This window comes from Syngnathoides biaculeatus, chromosome 18, assembly GCF_019802595.1.
Source record: "Syngnathoides biaculeatus isolate LvHL_M chromosome 18, ASM1980259v1, whole genome shotgun sequence".
Taxonomy (NCBI): domain Eukaryota; kingdom Metazoa; phylum Chordata; class Actinopteri; order Syngnathiformes; family Syngnathidae; genus Syngnathoides; species Syngnathoides biaculeatus.
In genome coordinates, this window is record NC_084657.1 from 559,513 (window position 1) to 577,305 (window position 17,793).

Sequence of the window (17,793 nt, forward strand, 5' to 3'; positions counted from 1 at the left end):
AAATGTGAATTCGTGTCCCCGATCGCCCGGATTTGTGTGTCCCCCCCCCCCCCGCCCCCAAACAAACAAACAAAAAACACAAGTTCACGTCTTCCATTGCTAGTGGAGACCTCGTCGTGTCTTTCCCCCTCTTCCCAAATGTTAGCGTCAGCTGGACGTGGTTCCTCGAGGAAGCCCCTCCTCGTCCTGCATCCCCCCCCCCCCCCGTCCCTACCCCCACCTTCCCCTCAGATGGGTGGCACCAATCGCCCCTCAGTCGTCCCCACGCTCTGTGGGCCGCGACGCGAGCGACGATGCTCGCTCGAGGCTTTCTTCTTTTTGCTCCGGGAGTGCCACGCAAAGTAGCCACGAGCTTCTCCTTCTCCTCCTTCTCGTCGTCGTCGTCGTGGAAGGTGCGAGGTCGGTCGTGCGGCAGCGCATCAGCATCCCCCCGCAGCCTCCACAGAGCCTGACACGCATGCCAAGTAAAGAAGCCGTTTGAGGAGCGGGGAGCGGCGACCTCTCGCTTGGTCGTTTTTCTTCGTTGCAATCTTCGGGCCATTCGCAGCGCGGACAAGTCAAAAGTTGCGCATGGCTCTGGTCATGGAGCCCGTCAGCAAGTGGAGCTCGGGCCAAGTGGTGGACTGGATGCAAGGTGAGAGCAGCGCAAGATCGACGCGGTCGGGGTTCGGTCGGCGTGCACAAAAACACGGGAAACACCTGATGAGCCTCCGCCTGCAATGACACCGATTTCATCATCGAGTCGATTTGATTTCTTTCCGCACGATGGAGAGCAATGAACGCTCCCCCCCCCCCCTTTTTTTTTTTTTTCAGGCGCTTGGGCACAAGTGCCTCGAAACGATGTCAACAAACCTCCATTGTGTGCTTTTGTCGGCACTTCTCAGGGGAGCTCAGGAAAACCCAAAATCTATTTGATTTTCTATGAAAACAGGACTCTCGAAGCCGCTGTTAAGACGGATTTTGTTTTATTATTGTTATCATTTTGATCATTTTTTTTTTGCATGAAATATTGTGCAGCGCCGATGACGTAGTTGATGCAGGACACTCCATTAGGTACACATGCACAATGTGACGATTGCCTCGACAAAGATAAAAAAAAAATAAGTGTTCATTCATCAAACATGGGATTGATTGTGGAATATGTACAGGTGCACCATACAACGAGGATATCTGTCATATTGTGACCACGTAGCCTCGGATGATAATAAAGTAATAAATAAACTCCGAATGAAAACCATGACATTATGATATTACATTTCTAGAGGGTTTTGAAACACGTTTAAAGCTTCAGATTGCTGATACTCATCTGTGAGGCTGCTTTTTTTCCGAAATAATATTTTAAAACCTGACTTGGTGCATGTCGTGGTTTTTGGAGACCCCGAATGGAGCGCAGTACCCTGTTGCAACCAGCAGAGGCAGCGTTGCTTTAATCCCAACTCGTTTGTTGGAAACGAAGAAGAAGATCGACCGCGGGAAGCGAAGCGGAAGTTCAATTTAGGGTTGATCTTAAAAAAAAAACAACAACGACACAATTGAAGCCATTTTTCATCTTTTCAGTCAGGCATATTTCATCAAACGCGCATCCCTGGTGTCCCGTAAACGCCTTCACGCAAAGATGCAGCGACGATAAACCAAAAAGATGATGCATCTTACCCCCCCCCCCAAAAAAAAAAATAACTTGTCATGTATGAAATGAATGGGAAACGAAGCTGTCGGAGGTTTGACTTGCCGCCTCCGGGATTCTTTAGCTGATAATGTACGTATACTTTTCCCTGCCACAAACATGACGTCTTTTCTTTTTTTTTTTGTACTGGCTCAGATGTGTTCCAGCTACTTTATGAACTTGCGGTGGCTCGATGATGTGAAACGGGGCTGAGATTATGCAGTTTGAACCGAGATGACGTGCAAAGACGCGAAGGTTGGTTTAGTTTGCCACATGTGACAAGTGGAGCAGCGACGGTTCCAGCGCCTGCAGGGGCCCGCAGCCCAGTAATGGTGATGATGGAAGGCGGGGGGGGGGGGGGGGGGTCGCCTTCGGTCTCGTCCCGGCCTCTGAAGCCCGCTTACTCTTCAGCGCCTCCATTATTAGCATAAGGGCCCGTGATGTCACTGGAGGCCAAACAAGAGCCCCCCCCCCGACCTTCCCACAGTCCCGCTCCCCACCCCCAACCGAGAGACGCTGAAAGGCCGCTTGAAAGGAGAGAAAAGAATTCCAGCTTTGACTCCTTCCCGGGGAAGAAAAGTGCAAGTGCGCCGATGAAAATGTGTCACGTGCATTTTTCAGCTTGTTTATTTCTCAACGGACTTTTGATGACATTTACATTTCATGACAAGTCTCCGTCTTTTCCCTCACTCGTTGCCAGTCATCAGTGATGGCCCAAATAAATAATTTGCCATTTTCTATGCCACCTCCTTACATCCGATCGTATTTTTTCATCTTTCGAATTCACAAAATGGGATGCAGCACATGGCATCGATCAGTCCTCGCCTCGATGGAATCGGGTCGAGTTTGAAAACATTGCACGCGTTTGAACAGAAAAGCAAATCCACTTCTCGCAAGTTTTCCTCGTTCGTGCTTCCGTCGCCGTTAGCAACCACGGTGCAGCAGAACAGAACCAAGCGGGACTGGATCTATTCTGGGGCGCTTGTGGATGTCCAGTTTGATCTGACAACATCATCCCGTCCTCTCCTTGTAGCATATATATATTTTGGGGATTTTGTCCCGCTTCGATGGGAATCCTTGCCAATATCCCACTGCATGGTTTCTACGGCAACACGGGGAAATAGCGCATTGATAGGATGATTCGGTGAAAGGGCCGATTAGTTCAGCCTTTGGGTTCGGCGCCAAGCATGAACCTTCTTTTTGTTTCCTCTCCGGCGTTTTGCTGCCAGCTCGACTTGTTGCGAATGCTGCGAGTATTTGATTGGTACGGACTTTTTCTTCGTGTGAGCCGACGAGAAAAATTGCCATTTTTGAGTCTGAAAATGTCTGGTTTGGGTCTAAAAACATCATCCAAAAAAAAAAAAAAAATGTCCAGGTTGTTTTGTGACCATATCTTACATAATATTCTTTTATAAGCACGGAGGCAGACAGACGGCGCATTTGAAACAACAACTGCAGCAAAAGATTAAGCACCTGCTGCCTCAGTGGAAGATGTATCAACTGTATATTTAAAAAAAAAATTAATAAATCCCAAAACAAGATGAGGACGGAGGCTCTGCTGGCTTTAATGCTGTGCTTTTTTTTGTTTTCCTATGTTTCATGCTGAAAAATGCTGCTCACAGATCTGTTGACCAATTGGAAGGTGTTGCCCCCCCCCCCAAAAAAAAAACAAAAAAAAAAACAAAGACACACCAGAACGTGTGCAAATATTCAGTGTCGGGCCTCAATGCAAGAAAGTTTGAGTGACTTACAGATGCAGAAAAAAAAACCCTAAATTTTTGTGAGGTCGGCCGACGTTGTTTGCTTCCCTCAGGACTGGACGACTGCCTGCAGCAGTACATCAAGACCTTCGAGAGGGAGAAAATCGGGGGGGACCAGCTTCTGCGCATCACCCACCAGGAGCTGGAGGACTTGGGAGTGTCCAGGATCGGCCATCAGGAGCTCATCCTGGAGGCGGTGGACTTGCTGTGTGCGCTGGTGAGTCCAAACGTCTCTTTGAGTTCTGTCAAATGGGGGGGGTCCGTTAAATCCGGCAATCTGTTAAATCTGCTCTACGCTCAAGTGATGAATTGCAACACGAGTTTAGCCTGGGTTGTTAGCAGAGTCTGTAATGTGACTCAACGGTTGGGCTTTCGAGGTGCAGCAGCCAGCGCAGTGTCGCAGAATGACTTTCAAATTGTCATCAACTACTTTGAGATAAAGTTACGTTTGTTTGTTTTTTTAATATAGGCAAGTGTAGCATTTGCAGCGTGGTCACTTGCGAAGAGCTCTGGTTTCCGGGCTCGTTCGACTGTGTAATCTCACGTTGGACGTGGCGGGCAGGAACTCCAAAGACGAAAAATACATTTTCCACAGGGCTTTGTCATAACAGCAGCACAACATCGCAATCTGAATCCGATTTATCGGCCAAGTATGTAACGCCACACGAGGCAGCCGGTGGCGCTCTGAATCTCCACTCGTTCGCCCGACGTTACGTTAAGGCTTCTTTTCCCGATTGGGATCTTCGGGGGGGGGGGGGGGGGGGAAGGGAGATTTCAGGACCCGAGGTCGCAGATGCAATCTGAAAGTAAAATCGTCATCCGTGGTCCCTGCGCGGGGGCCTCGCTTCAGCAGCAAAGCTTCTTACGTAACCGGGATTTGCTTTTAAGTCTCTCAGGCGCTGGTGTATTAGATATGATTAGTGGGCCTCCTGCCGCGCTCCCCTCGTCCGGGGGGGGGTTGGGGCCGCCCAAGGCCCCCGGTCGCCCTCACAAAATGACATCCGCTCCCCCTCCAGAATTACGGACTGGAGACGGAGAATCTCAAGACTCTGTCTCACAAGCTCAACGCGTCGGCCAAGAACCTGCAGAACTTCATCACGGGGAGGCGCCGCGGCGGCCATTACGACGGCCGAGCCGCTCGCAAGCTACCCAACGACTTCCTGACGTCCGTGGTGGACCTGGTCGCCGCCGCCAAAAGCCTTCTGGCGTGGCTGGACAGGTGAGCTCGCCGACGGCCGCGCGGCGGTCGGAAGCTGCTCACGGTTCAATTCCGGCCGCTCCTTCCGGTCCAGGTCACCGTTTGCTTCCGTGGCCGATTACGCCGTCACCAGGAACAACGTGATCCAGCTCTGCCTGGAGCTGACTACAATTGTCCAGCAGGTACGGATCACGTCGTGACCGGCCGTCAATGCAGTTTGAGCTCCGGACTAGCGCGAGAAACCGGACGGACGCCTGATTTTAGCAATCCGAGTTAGGTCGCGTGCGGGCCCCGGACTCCAGTGACCGCGTCTAATCTTTCGAGAGGCCCAGACGTGACCGGCGACCGATCGTCAGTCGGCCGCACTCTCCGACGGCGCCAAGACGGTAACCTAATCCCGTTCCCGATAGTTTGCCGGTTAAGGGCGGTGAGAGAAGCTCGGCGGAAATAAGCGAGAGACTGCTCGGAGAGGTGCCCCCGCACTGCCGGTGATTCATTTGCTTTGTGTTGGTGATTTTCTGCGTGGGCGTGTTGGAGGTTAGAGGTGCCGAGCTGCTTGCTTTTTCTGCTTATGCCCTCCTACGGCCAAAACGACAATAATAACCCATTTGGATCAATTCTCCTGTGCCTCTCTCTCTCTCTTAATGCCCCCCCCCCCACCACCACCACCTCCAGGATTGTTCCGTATATGAAACGGAGAACAAAATCCTTCATGTGGTGAGTCTCTGCATTAATTCAGCAAATTCAGATGGAAATCAAAGACCCCCCCCCCCCCCCCCCCCCACGCGCTCGCACCAAACAATCACTTTCCACCCCGCTTTATTGTCCTCCGCAGTGCAAAACCCTCTCGGACGCGTGCGACCACATCGTCTCGCTGTCGTCGGATCCTGTGGCGTCGCAGGCTGCGCACCTGCAGGCGGTGCAGCTGCCCAACGTCAAATCCACCGAGGGCCTGGTGAGTCCTCGCCGTTTATTCGAAACTCCGCCCCTCGCGCCCGCAAACGACGGCGGTCGGATTTTCTCGCAAAATGGAAACGGCCGTCGCCTTCTGCCGTCTTGGGCCAATCTGACGGTGTCGCGCTTTGCTGCGGACGCCCTCTATTGGCATTCGTCGGTGGAAGCCTATTTCCCCAAATTGTGGGGGTGGGGGGGCTCAAAATGATCAAGTAACTGCTGAAGAGTCATCTTGTGAGGGACGACACTGGTCCCGCTGACCTCGCAACTGTCCAAAAAAATAGGTTTTGCCGAGCTCGTGGGCATGTGAGTCAGCGAATGCAATCCAAAGAATGGCTCGGTCGGGTTTGGCGGGGGCTGGGGGCGTTATGCGTCCACACATATTTGCCTTTGTGTCATGGAAATTGGCTTATGGCGCAAAGAAGACGCACAAGAGGCATCAAAGTTTGGTGGGACGGCATCTTGGCGCCGACCCACACTGCAGCGCCGGCGTCTCAGCCCCCCCCCCTCGCAACCAGGGCCAACGCAAGCTCTCTCATGCGTTGACTGATCACTGGAGTCAGTGGCCTAAAAATAAACCTCTTCAAGACTGGCGCGCCGCCGCTGTTTCTATGCGCTCGTGCAGATCTGTGTACGATTTGGGTGTTTGGCGTGCACGTGTGACCCGTTTTAGGCAAAGCTTTCAGTTTAATAATCCACCGCATTGGATGTTGGCGTTCCGACAGACGCTGCGATGGCTTCCCGCCGAATTTTCTCTCGAAGGACGTCAAAGCACAATTTCCCACCTCCCCTTCATTTTTTTTTGTCTCCCCCCTTTTCGCCACAGGGCATGTATATCAAGTCGACGTATGACGGTTTGCACGTCATCACTGGGACGACGGAGGGCGTAAGTGCCGACCCCTTTTTTTGTCGTATGCCGCAAAACGCGCCGCTGACGTTGTCGCTCGTTTGTGTCGCAGTCTCCGGCGGACCGCTGCAAGAAAATTCACGCCGGAGATGAAGTCATTCAGGTCAATCATCAGACAGTGGTGAGGCTCGCTCGCTCGCTCGCCCGCTCGCTTGCTTGCTTGTTTTGTTTGTTTTTTTTTCCGATGCAACCCCCCCCCCCCCCACACACACACACACACACACAGTGCTAAAATCCTTTTTTTTTTTTTTCAACACCACCAGCAGTCGAGCGGCCGGTGCACTTTTTTAGGTTGTTGTTTTGTTTTAGCTTTCTTTCAAGGAGATGCTTGACTGTGGACTTTTAAAATTTTCCTCCCACCATCGGACGCTATTTCATTTTCAATTTTTTTTTTTTTTTTTTTTTTTTTTTTGGTGTTGTCCAAATATGATGCCAGAATCAAACAAACGCGTATGACGGCCGTTGGATCTTTTCACCACAAATTTATTCGCTCAAGTTTGATTCCAACCATTGAATGCGTTTGCTGCCTGCTCGTTATGAGTTTCGTTCCACTCCGATTGGAAGTGCAGCAACCACAACAAACCCCAAAATGTGTACACTGTACTGTAGCAGCTGGAAAAAAAATTGCTACTTGTGTGCAACCAAACGGCGTGTAATGATGCACCTTGCGCGCGAGTCACTCCTCCCACACAATGCGGCATTTTTATTGACTTTCTATTTTTCACAATGCAGATCCTTTGTTGTCAAGACGAACGAAAGGTACTCGCTCCTCCGGGCGGGGGATCACACCCCCAAAAATATTCCAAGCAGTCAGCGAGAGGGAGAAAGCGCAAGTGTAATTGATAAATGTTGCGATTCCTTCAGCCACCGAGTCCAAATCCAAGCCGGGATCTTGGATTGGCCAAAGTCTGTCGGCTCATTCCGGGAGTCCAATTAATCAAAACGCCTCCCACTGCGACACGCTTTACACATTATTATTATTATAGTATTAATAAGCACATAACGCACGCGTGTGTTTATTTGGTATTTTTCCAAAGGGTTAGCACACAGAACCTTGAGCTTTTTTCGCGGGCCGTGTGAGCAATTGTACGCGAATACTTGATGAGAATTTCCAAAAGGCGAGCACCGGCGGTTATGGCGCAATTGTGGTCTGCTAGGTGGGCTGGCAACTGAAGAACTTGGTGAAGCTCCTGCGCGGCGACCCGACGGGCGTCAGCCTGACGTTGAAGAAGCGCCCGCAGAGCACGCTCACGTCCACTCCTGCTCTGCTCAAGAACATGCGCTGGAAACCGTTGGCTCCGCAAGTAGGACTACGAGCTGCTTTCGACCCTCGCAAAGGCGTTTGAGTGGTTTGTGTTGAAAATAAAAGCGAGCAAACCAAATCAAAGTCCGGGACGCTCAAGATTCCCTCCCGATGGAGTGGTCAGGTTTTTTTTTTTCCGCTTTTCCCCAAATGTCTCGTTGTTTCGACGCGAGCCGGCCAGACGGTTACAAACAAGTGTAGCGTGCAGCTCATTTGATTAAATGACGCTCGCTGACTTTGTTTTTTGTCTTCCCGCCTCGGCCGCAGCCGCCGCTGTACCCCCAGAGCCCCGGCAGCAGCGCCGCCACCCCGACCAGCACTTTGAGCACTCCGTCCAGGCGGGGCAGCTGCGCCCTGCAGGACCTCTACATCCCGCCTCCTCCGGCGGAACCTTACGCTCCCAGGTCACGCAAAACCTTACATGCGCTTGTGGCAAAATGTGTAACGGGGCCCACTTTTTGGGCCATGACTCCGGAAGGGGGCGCCAATCCGCCTGTCTAAAGCTGCGCGGTCCTGCTTTGGGACTTTTTTTTGGCTAGGCGGGGGTGGAGTTCACCCTGTAAGATTGTAAGACTCTTTAAATGGCCCCCCCCCCCATGATCAATTTACTTTCAATAACGTAGATACCTCTTGATGCTGTCCAGATCGGTGAAATGAAATGATTTTTTTTCTGGTTTCCCCTCAGATTTTTTTTTTAATTATTATTATTTTTTCCAAGTGTAGATGGATGGGTGGAGTTAAACTAAATACGGAATAAGAGACAGAGAATTTGAGCAAATGGATGTGAATACGCCACCTGGACTTTTCCTCGCAATGTCTCGCCGTAGGGACGACAAGTCCAGCCTCCAGCGTGACGAGTCTCCGCCCGACCGCGTCCGTCCCGGCGAGCGTTCCGACTCGCCAAATTCTTACCTGGACCAGGAGTGTCGGGGGCAGTTCCCGCTGGTGGAGGAGGACTCCATACTGTACTGCTACGAGTACGACCGCGACCGGGAGGTGTCGTCGCTCCGCAGGGGCGGCACGCCCACCTACAGTAAGATGATGTACCGTTGTGGGGGGGTGGGAGGGGGGCTGTCTTTTGCAACTTCATGACGCTCTGGTGGTCGCAGGCAGACTCAGGCCCATCTCCATGCCGCTGGAGTACAACTGGGCGGCAGAGGATGACGAGGACCTGGCCAAGATCAAGCGAGAGAGCAGGAGAGGTGGGTGTGCGTGGGCGGGTTAGCGTGGAAAACGGGGGGGGGGGGGGGGGGGGCGTCTTCTCACGTCTCGTCGTCGCCAGGATGTCACACGTCCCGCCTCTTTCCCTTCCGTATGTCCCCTTCCTCGCCGGTGTCGCTCCTTCGTGTGCGGTTCCCGCGGCAACCGTCACATACCCTCTCAAGTTCGTCCGTTTGTTTTAATTTCTCGGAGACGAGGTGACAGGCGGAGCACGATGAGGCTGACGTGATTTATTTTGGCCTCAATGATGATCGCGTTGAATTTATCTGCGAGCGGCGCTATTAGCAGCTCTGTCGGCTTTCCTGCCTGGCAACGGCGCTCCCTTCATATTTACATCAAAGTTTCCCGAATGTTTTTCAACGCCTCGTCGATTTTTTTTTTTCCGCCACATTGGGGAGAGGCTACTTGGAAAATCGTCAAGAAAAACTTTGTTGAGTGGCTTCGTGGCCCGTTTTTGTCCTTAAACCTCCCCCAGAAAACTGTTTTCAGCAACCGGTGTCGACATTGCCGTCGTGTTCTCCCGTCAGAAAATTGGCTGCTGCGTTTCACCGGCGAGGACAACGGCGGGGGCGAAGAACTGGGCCCGGGTCACGGCCGGAGGAATCCGGACGCCCGCTACACGCTGATCCCGGCCCTCCAGATGGAAGTTTCCCCGTCGGCATCCGGCTCCGACTCGACGTCCCTCTACCACGTCAGTGCCTCGGCGTCCACCCCCGCCCCCTCGCGCTTTGGCCAAGTGTGGAATTGAAGGAGGGGGTGCGGGGGGGGGGGGTCACGCTTCTGTTCGACTGTGCAGGTGTTGGAGCGCTCGTCGCTGTCGTCGAGGTCAAAGAAGAAGAGCAAAGGCGAGCGGCGCCAGAAAACCCCCGGCGGCCGTGTCGTCCCCCAAATCTGATTTGAGGTGTCCCCGCAGGCGGAAGCCCCGCGGCCTCGGTCAGCAAGCGGCGGATCTCCTGCAGGGACTTGGGTCGGGGCGAGTGCGAGGGCTGGCTGTGGAAGAAGAAGGACGCCAAAAGCTATTTTTCCCAAAAGTGGAAGAAGTACTGGTTCATCCTGAAGGACGCGTGTCTGTACTGGTACATCAACGGGGAGGTGAATGGAAACATTTTGCTTTTGGAAAAGCTTCAAAGCTTTTTTTTTTTTCATTTCTTTGGGGGGGGGGGGTGATTACGATTATTTACATATTTATTTATTTATTCCCCCCTCCCCCACACCACAGGATGAGAAGGCAGAAGGCTTCGTCAATCTTCCGGAGTTTAACATCGACCGGGCTACCGAATGCAGGAGGAAGTTGTGAGTCGTCATGTCGCCGCCCCCCCCCCCCCCCCACCCCCGTCCGCCGTCGCCTCCGTACGTGACCCCCGCTAACGTTTGGAAACATTTGCGTGTCTCCACCGCAGCGCTTTCAAGGCCTGCCACCCCAAGATAAAGAGCTTCTACTTCGCAGCGGAAAATGTGGACGACATGTCCAGGTGGGTGAACGCGGGCGGGCGGACGCGCTGCGGCGTCGACGCCGCCTAACTCGCTTGTGGGGCGTCTCGCAGGTGGTTGAGTCGTCTCAGCTTGGCCGTGGCGGGCTACTGCGAGCGGGACAAGATGGCGGATCGGGGTGAGTCGCCGTCAGGTCGCGAGCCCGGGCGGGGGGGGGTCCCGTGTGGCCTATCAAAACTCATCTTGTTTGTCGCGCTCCCGCATCAATTTGTTGTGCGCACGTGATAATCCCAGGTGAGAGGTCGCGGTTGGGTGTGAAGCTCTCTTCAATGGCGTTTGCATCTTTTGAAAGCTGCGATTTGCGCATGATCTGACTCAGGCCACGCGGGTGAGTCAACAGGAAAGGATTTGAAAATGGAACAAATGTTTATTTCTAGAGCAAAGGATGTCATTTTTTCTTCTTTAATCGGGCCAGAAATCCTGGACCTTATCGGGGATCTATTTCGGGGGACTCGGCAGTGTGAGTTTGTTTCGGTTTGGCCTTCGATTTATGAAGTGGGGGGGGGTCTCTTACGCCACAACACCTCCATCGCACATCGCAGGTTTTTTTTTTCCTTTTTCTCCCACTTGCATTTAAAGATCACGCCAACGTCGCTGACAGCGATCCAGAAGCCAAAGCGGTCCGGCATTTATTCGCGCTACCTAAACTGCAACTTGTCCGTGTTCCGTTTCGCGAGCCCCGTTTTGACTGCGCGGCGTTTGCTCCCAAATAGATTACTGGAGCGAAAGCGAGCACGAGGAGGCGGACGCCGCGTCGTCCGTCCACAAACGGGACAGTCCGCCGCCACCTTACGACACGTACCCCAGAACGGCAGCCGTAAGTACCGCGCTGGCGGCTTTTACGTATAAACTATATTCAAATGCTCTGGTGTGTCTTGTGGGTTTCTATTAATAACAGAAAAAAGCCAATTGTCTGGTTTTGATTTGTTATCTGGAAAAGTTGAATTGCTCCCAGTTTCGACCAAAGTTTTCTCCTCGTAAAATGTTGCACTTTTCAAGTCTCCCATTTGTCTGACAAGCTCAGGAACTTGAATATTGTGTCATTTGTCGCTAGGCAGAATTTATGCGTGCCTTTGATTTATGACCAAATGTGGAGCTAGCTGTAATAAAAGTTTAGCCATGTTGACAACATGAAAGAAACAATGCAATAAATGTTCCTGTTTCATATCGATGACCGGGCTAAGAAAGCAAACCAACGACGGTGGGCAGATGTGATGTGAAATATGCAAAATCGTCATTTTGCGTTTCGCTGGCTTATCCTTTTGAGCGTCTTTAGATGAGCCCCTTCCTGGACCCGAAAGGCACTCACTTCTCCTCATCCGACACCTTCCACTCGGGTCCGTCGCACGAGGATTACGGCTCGGAGCCTCGGGAAGGCCAGAAAGTGAGCAACGCGCCGCGCAACTCTTGGCAGGACCAGACGGAGATGGAGAGGTTGCGCTTCCTCCGGCCGTATCCCGCGGAAGAGCCGCCGCCGCCCGGCGACCGGGAACGTCTGGCGCTGGAATACCGCAGGCAGTCCACGCTGCCCGCCCAGCGTGGCCTTCTGCCGGAACTCTACCGAGCCTCGCCCCCGCCCGTCAGGTCCGACTTGGATTCGGAGGCGGGAGGGAAACCGCGCAGCTTCACGCTACCTCGAGACAGCGGACTTCACGCCGTCCTGGCGCCGGACGATAGGTGGCCTCCGCGCCACCGGCCGGAGCGGCCCAAACAAACAGGTTCGTCACCTGCAGGCACGTATTCTGCACAGCGCCGCCACTTTATCGTCGTTACGATCACGATTTTCCTTCGGTTCACCCGCATTGTCGTCACAGGCCGAGCGCCAGCGCGCTTTTCTGAGATTCTTCCGTCATCCGCATTTGTGCTGGCTACGCACTCGCTCCCAAACGCTCCATTTTTTTTTATTTTTATTTTTTTTCCCTTTTGTCGTCAAAGCCCCTTTTGCCGCGCTTCCATCGAGACGTCAACACCGGATTCTGGAGCCAGCATGAATCCTCTCAAGCGCATTAACGTTGAGCACCACAAGAAAGAAAGCAGCCGGAAGGCGCTTTCTCCTTGTCTTTTCGCACTTACGTTCACTTTCTTTTTTGTGTGTGTGTGGGGGGGCACGAAAACAAAGCGCACTCGGATGCATTTCGAAGACAGATGCAGTAACAAAGTCTTGCCGGCAGATGGCGGTGTGCACACGAGGGCGCTTTGTGCTGGAAGCGTAACAAGCATTGTGATTTTGAGCAGCCATTAAACCCTTTTTTTTTTTTTTTTTTTTTTTAAACTTGTATGTTTATTGTGTTTTGCCTTCGTTGTCCGTGTTGATTTTTGAGACCGCTCATAAAAGAAAACGTTCAATTCTTCTTTCGAAGGTCGTGGAAGAGACTCCAGGCTGCAGTCGGACTCTGTGGGGGATTTGTACCGAGCCCTGGAGCGCACCAGTCTGTCCGCAGCCTCGGCCGATCACCAGTCCGCCGCCGCCGTCGGCCTGGAGTACAAGCGCTCCTTTGTGCGCAGAGTTCACGACCCCTCGCTCAACGACAAACTTCGCCGGCTGCGCGTCCTCCACGCTTCTCTCAACGTACGTTGGTCCGACTCGTCCGCGCTCGAGCCCACATAATTCACGTATGTACGTTTGTTTGGTTTGTTTTTTTTTTTTTTTTCTTGCAGAATGTCCCTCTTCAAGACGCAAAGCGCTCATTGGGCTTTCTAGGATAATGCGCAAAAGCGCCCCCCCCCCTTCCGTCCCCCTCCCCTCGCTGGAAATGAAAAGGTGTCAGGAAGCTTCATTTTCCGTCCTGCTGTTTTCTTCCCTCTCTGCACACATTTTCTGTAGTATTAACAATGACAACATTTATTTTTTTTTCTTTCCAAGCACTTTTGTGTGGCTGTCGTGGAGGCTTTTGTCGGAGTTCCGTGCAGCTCAGCAAGTCCGACGGACTCTTTTTGGATGTACAGTACGCTCCATTTTGTTACTTGTACGATTACTGTATTGGTTTTTATGAAGTATGACGTTGCTACACACGACATCTCGAGGATACAGCATGTGCTGGACTACAAATTGTAAATCAAGTGCTGTGCCTCAGTGATTGTGAATGTAAATTGTACTTTTTCCAAGAATAACCAGAGAAGAAGCCAGGTTCCCTTCAAAAATATATATTGCAAATTAATATGGGATTGTCATCATAGTTGTCTATTTTTGTATGCATGCACTCCTTTAAGTTGTGGCAAAAAAAAAAAAAGTGTTTAATTTGAAGAATACTGGACTGCCTCCTCCTCAAGAATTGTTTTAAAAAGCAAGGAGATCAGGGGGGGATTGTAATAACTGTTTCATGTACGAGCATGTTTTGTAATACCCAATACCCCCTCCCAACCTAAACCGCACCCGTTGCGCCATATTGCCGTTCCGTCGAAATAAAGTATGGCGTGGGCACACAAAGGGATGTTTTTGTCCTAATGGTGTTTGAGCTCACTCTCAGTGGACCCGACACAGCAGAAGTCATCATCACCCCCCAAAATATCGCCGAGTATTTGACGTTACGTGCGATTATTTCCTAACTTGACTTGACTTTGTACTCAAATGAGTTGTTTTGTTTTCTGTCCGATCACAAAAGTGCGGGTCGACTTAAATTGACATGACTGCGATTCATTTCCATTTGTGAGATGAATTTCCGTCTCTGCTGCGTAAATCGAGTGCAAGATTGAATCCTTCACAACAGTATTCGGTAAGAAAGATACAGACAAAATGCGTTTTTGATGACACATTTATTCAACATCCCAAAGTCATGTCTGACGTCCGAAAAGGAGCATTTCAGTTTTGATAGAGCACTGAGAACGTTCCAGTTTCATTCGGTTGCTCACCCACAGCGTGTCGATTTTTCACTTTCAATTAAAAAAAAAGACAAAAGTGTGTGTGTATCCAGCATCATCACACCAAGCGAGACGCCCCCCCCCTTGTTTTTGTTTTTGTTAGAAGTGAACGTTCAAGTTGCAAGTGCCCTCTTTGATGGCAGGATCTTGTATTTAATGCACATTTTGATCAAATGGACTCGAACGAGATGCGTCCCGAGTCCGTACAGCACCGGGTTGGTGAGTGGCGGGATGACGGCGAAATAGATGGACAAAAAGATCCGCGCCTCGATGGCCACGTGGCTCATGTCGAATCGGTTCTGGATGATTTCGAACAAGCCGGCGATGCTGTAATTCAAACAAGAGCAAATGTGCGGCGCGCACCTTTTCAGAGCATGAACTTGAGATTGTTTGGAGAATTTCTTGCACGCCCTTAATATTTGCGCATAGGAGAAACAAATCATGATCATCTGAGGGACTATCAAAACTCCAACAAACGCAAGGCCCACGATGCTGATGCGGGATCCGTCCGAGCAGGCGTTTTTGACGAGTTCCATGTTGACGCAGTAGAGCTTTTCTATGACTTCCCCGCAAAAGCTCAGCCGCGCCGTCAGACTGAAAAGCGCCCCGAATGCAACGAACGGGTAGAGCCCCACCAGCGCCGCCAACCTGCCCACCATCGCGGAGGACATGAGGGCGTGGTAGCGGAGCGGCCGACAGATGGCGACGAAGCGGTCGTAGCCCAGAAGAGCCAGGATGCAGAATTCCGAGCTGGCGTACGTGTGCAGGAAGTAGACCTGGGCCACGCACGAGCCCGCGCTCATCTCAAACGTCTGGGACAGCAGGATCCTCATCGCCGGAAGCAGCAAGGCGCTGCTGCCCAGGAGCTCGTTGGAGCACAACATGCAGGCGAAAAGGTTCATGGGCTGCTGCAGCCCCTTGTTCGCCCCCACCACGCCCACCAGGAGCGCGTTTAGGAAGACGGTGACGGCGTACAGCGCCAGGAGGAGAGCGAAGAACAAGTGCTTGTGCTCCTCCAGGACTGCGTACGCCGTCAGGGTGAAGGTCAGCGCCGTGCTGTTCCCCATCCTGACACCCCGACCGACCGTAGAGACTTGCAGATATTGCCGCGGTTGCGTCCCGGGGGGTCCACGCACCTGACCTGGTCCTGCGGCGGGAGCCCCTTTTAAAGCCCTTCGGAACATTCTGGAACACGGTTGGATTCTCGTTACTATGGTCGCAAGGGTGTGCGGGGCGGGGGTGGGGGCGGGGGTGCTCGTCCCCCCTCAGCCCCCCCCCCCCCCCCAAGGTCCTACTGTGAGCACTTGCCTTCTACCCTTCTCACTCGAATCAATAAAATTGGAATCAGAATCTTCTTTAAAACTTCCCCTCGGCTCCAATTTGGAATTTTCAAACACCGCAAAGCTTCAGGCAACAGCCGACAAGGCCGTCCGTGGATGGCGAGTACCACTCTGTCAAGTGCCTGCAGACTAGCAACACCTGCACTAATAGAACGAACAAAATAGCTACTCCACGTGTTACTCGTGACACGGGAACCTTTTACTAGTCGACAGGTAGCAGCACTTTAGTCGGGTCTACCAGTGCAGTTTTGATTCCCTCGTCACGTGTACTTGTTCACTCTGCTGTACTACTTACACAGTGACGTCAGTTGCGTGGTAGGACGTCGCCTTGCTAATTTGGTGCCTTACCTCGTCCCATCCTTCGCATTGAAAGAGTAAAAACTTTTGAAGTAGAGTCAATTAGCGCAAGTAGAGTCCTGCACCCCAAACAGGAAAAACGTCAGAAAATCAGACAACAGACACAAACAATTCTACTGTACAGTGTACTATTTACCCTGCGTGGATAAGTATTTGCCCCGCCCTCAAAATAAGGAAGAAATTGTTTTCCCCAAATGTCATGTTCACAGAATCAAACAAATGTAAGTATCGGGCAAAGATAACCAAGTAAACGTTAAAAGGAGGATTTTATTTGATAAGTAAATGGCCCTGTGTGGGGAAAAAAAAAGTACTCGTCTCCCTCATTAAGTTCAGAGTTAACGCGAGCAGCTGGCATTTTTGGGACAGAGCTGAGTACATTTTCAGTGAGCGCACGCAAGCCGGACTTCCTCCAGATCTGTTCAAACGAGAAGTCAATGAAACGGAAGCTGCGAGAAAATCTTACAGTCCGTGGAAATTCAAGAGCACAGTCTGGGAAGAGTTACAAGGGATTCCGAAAGCTTTAGGATTCCAGCGAACGACGGCCAGAACCGTCCTTCATCCTCAAACCGAGAAACCGCGTTGAGCTACCCCAGGAGTGGTCGGCCTCCCAAAGAGCGCAGCAACGACTCGTGCGGGTGGTCACAAAGGACCCGCTTCCATGTCCGGAGATGCGTGACATTATGGTGGAACCGACCCTAGTTATTAAGAAACCATGACTCACGTGAGGTTTGACTTTAGGAAGGGAAAAACTGAAATACAATATTTGTTGTTGACCTCGCTGATCTGCATTCTATGTCCAAACTGGCCCACTTTTTTGATGACATTTTGACTGTTAGGTATCTGCGATGTGTTTACTGCGCACACGGTACAGTTTCAACATGCTCATTAGAGGCCATTACGTGAAGCCAATTAGCCTCCAGGGCGTCGGGCAGCGCTTTGAGAATAAAGATGACAGACGGGTGGAAAACAAAGTCGCCCTCTCTTTGGGGAAGGCTGATGCAACATCCACGGAACGCTCTCCAAAGCTCGGCGACCTACGACCCCGGGGGAAAAGCGTCGTTAAGAGCGATCCATCCTTCGCTTTTGCCTGCTCAAACTTTTTGTTGTTGTTTTGAACGACGCGTCTGTGACAATTCGTGGAAAATAATAAGCGAAATGACAAGGATCATCTTCGTTCAAGATGGCGTTCAGTGGCGAGCACAAACCAAGCTGTTGATTAAGCGCATCTCAGATTCAGAACCAGAACCAGAATCTGCTTTAACGGCCAAGTGTGTCATTTTTCTCCGGCAGTCGGTGCTGCCCCGCTCCGACGTTCAAGGAACCGTTCTGAAATGAAAAATAAAGATGGCGCCGGCGGCCTCGTGACGACGACATGTTTTGGGATTTCCTGAAATGAGATTAAGGAAGGCACGTTTTCATTTGGTCCGCAAACGCGGAGCTGGTTGCTTCTTATTAGCGCCGTTCCTCCCCTCGGGGCGGAATCCGAGCAGAACGTCGCCAGAAGCTCATTTCGGGGCGAAACAAGGACAAAGGCGCAATGTCTGCTTATCGTGCGCTGGTTTGGACCCTCGTGGCCGTGTTGCTGCTGAACGGTGAGCGCCTGCGACTTCCCGCGTGTTTTCCTTTTGGAGCCCGCGGAGCCAACGGTCCGACTTTTGTGTGATTTCAGTCGTGGCCAACGAAGGGGCCTCCTTCCCGTGGTCGTGCCCCACCCTCAAAGGAGTTTGTCGAAAAGTTTGCC

General features: G+C 51.9%; 1 protein-coding gene and 1 pseudogene across 3 annotated transcripts; one reads left to right on the forward strand and one right to left on the reverse strand.

Annotated features, from left to right (window-relative positions):
• Positions 1-251: 251 nt before the first annotated feature.
• On the forward strand, positions 252-13,918 carry LOC133491960 (connector enhancer of kinase suppressor of ras 2-like). Of its 3 annotated transcripts, none has more exons than XR_009792526.1 (23): positions 252-634; positions 3,477-3,640; positions 4,440-4,642; positions 4,716-4,803; positions 5,297-5,338; positions 5,457-5,576; positions 6,402-6,461; positions 6,535-6,603; positions 7,640-7,786; positions 8,053-8,189; positions 8,613-8,818; positions 8,895-8,987; positions 9,534-9,697; positions 9,803-9,851; positions 9,920-10,098; positions 10,226-10,299; positions 10,407-10,478; positions 10,551-10,615; positions 11,211-11,314; positions 11,912-12,215; positions 12,858-13,066; positions 13,156-13,258; positions 13,361-13,918. XR_009792526.1 is itself a non-coding variant. In XM_061803734.1 (22 exons), the coding sequence occupies exons 1-22, from the start codon at positions 571-573 to the stop codon at positions 13,201-13,203; spliced, it is 2,799 nt and encodes a 932-aa protein (XP_061659718.1). In that variant the 5' UTR covers positions 253-570; the 3' UTR covers positions 13,204-13,918. The 3 variants fall into 3 exon arrangements, 1 of the variants encoding a protein (XP_061659718.1); XR_009792525.1 differs by having other exon boundaries at positions 253-634; positions 11,774-12,215; XM_061803734.1 differs by having other exon boundaries at positions 253-634; positions 11,774-12,215; positions 13,156-13,918.
• A 495-nt stretch (positions 13,919-14,413) lies between these two features.
• On the reverse strand, positions 14,414-15,422 carry LOC133492223 (olfactory receptor 52D1-like; annotated as a pseudogene).
• Between the last annotated feature and the right edge of the window lie 2,371 nt (positions 15,423-17,793).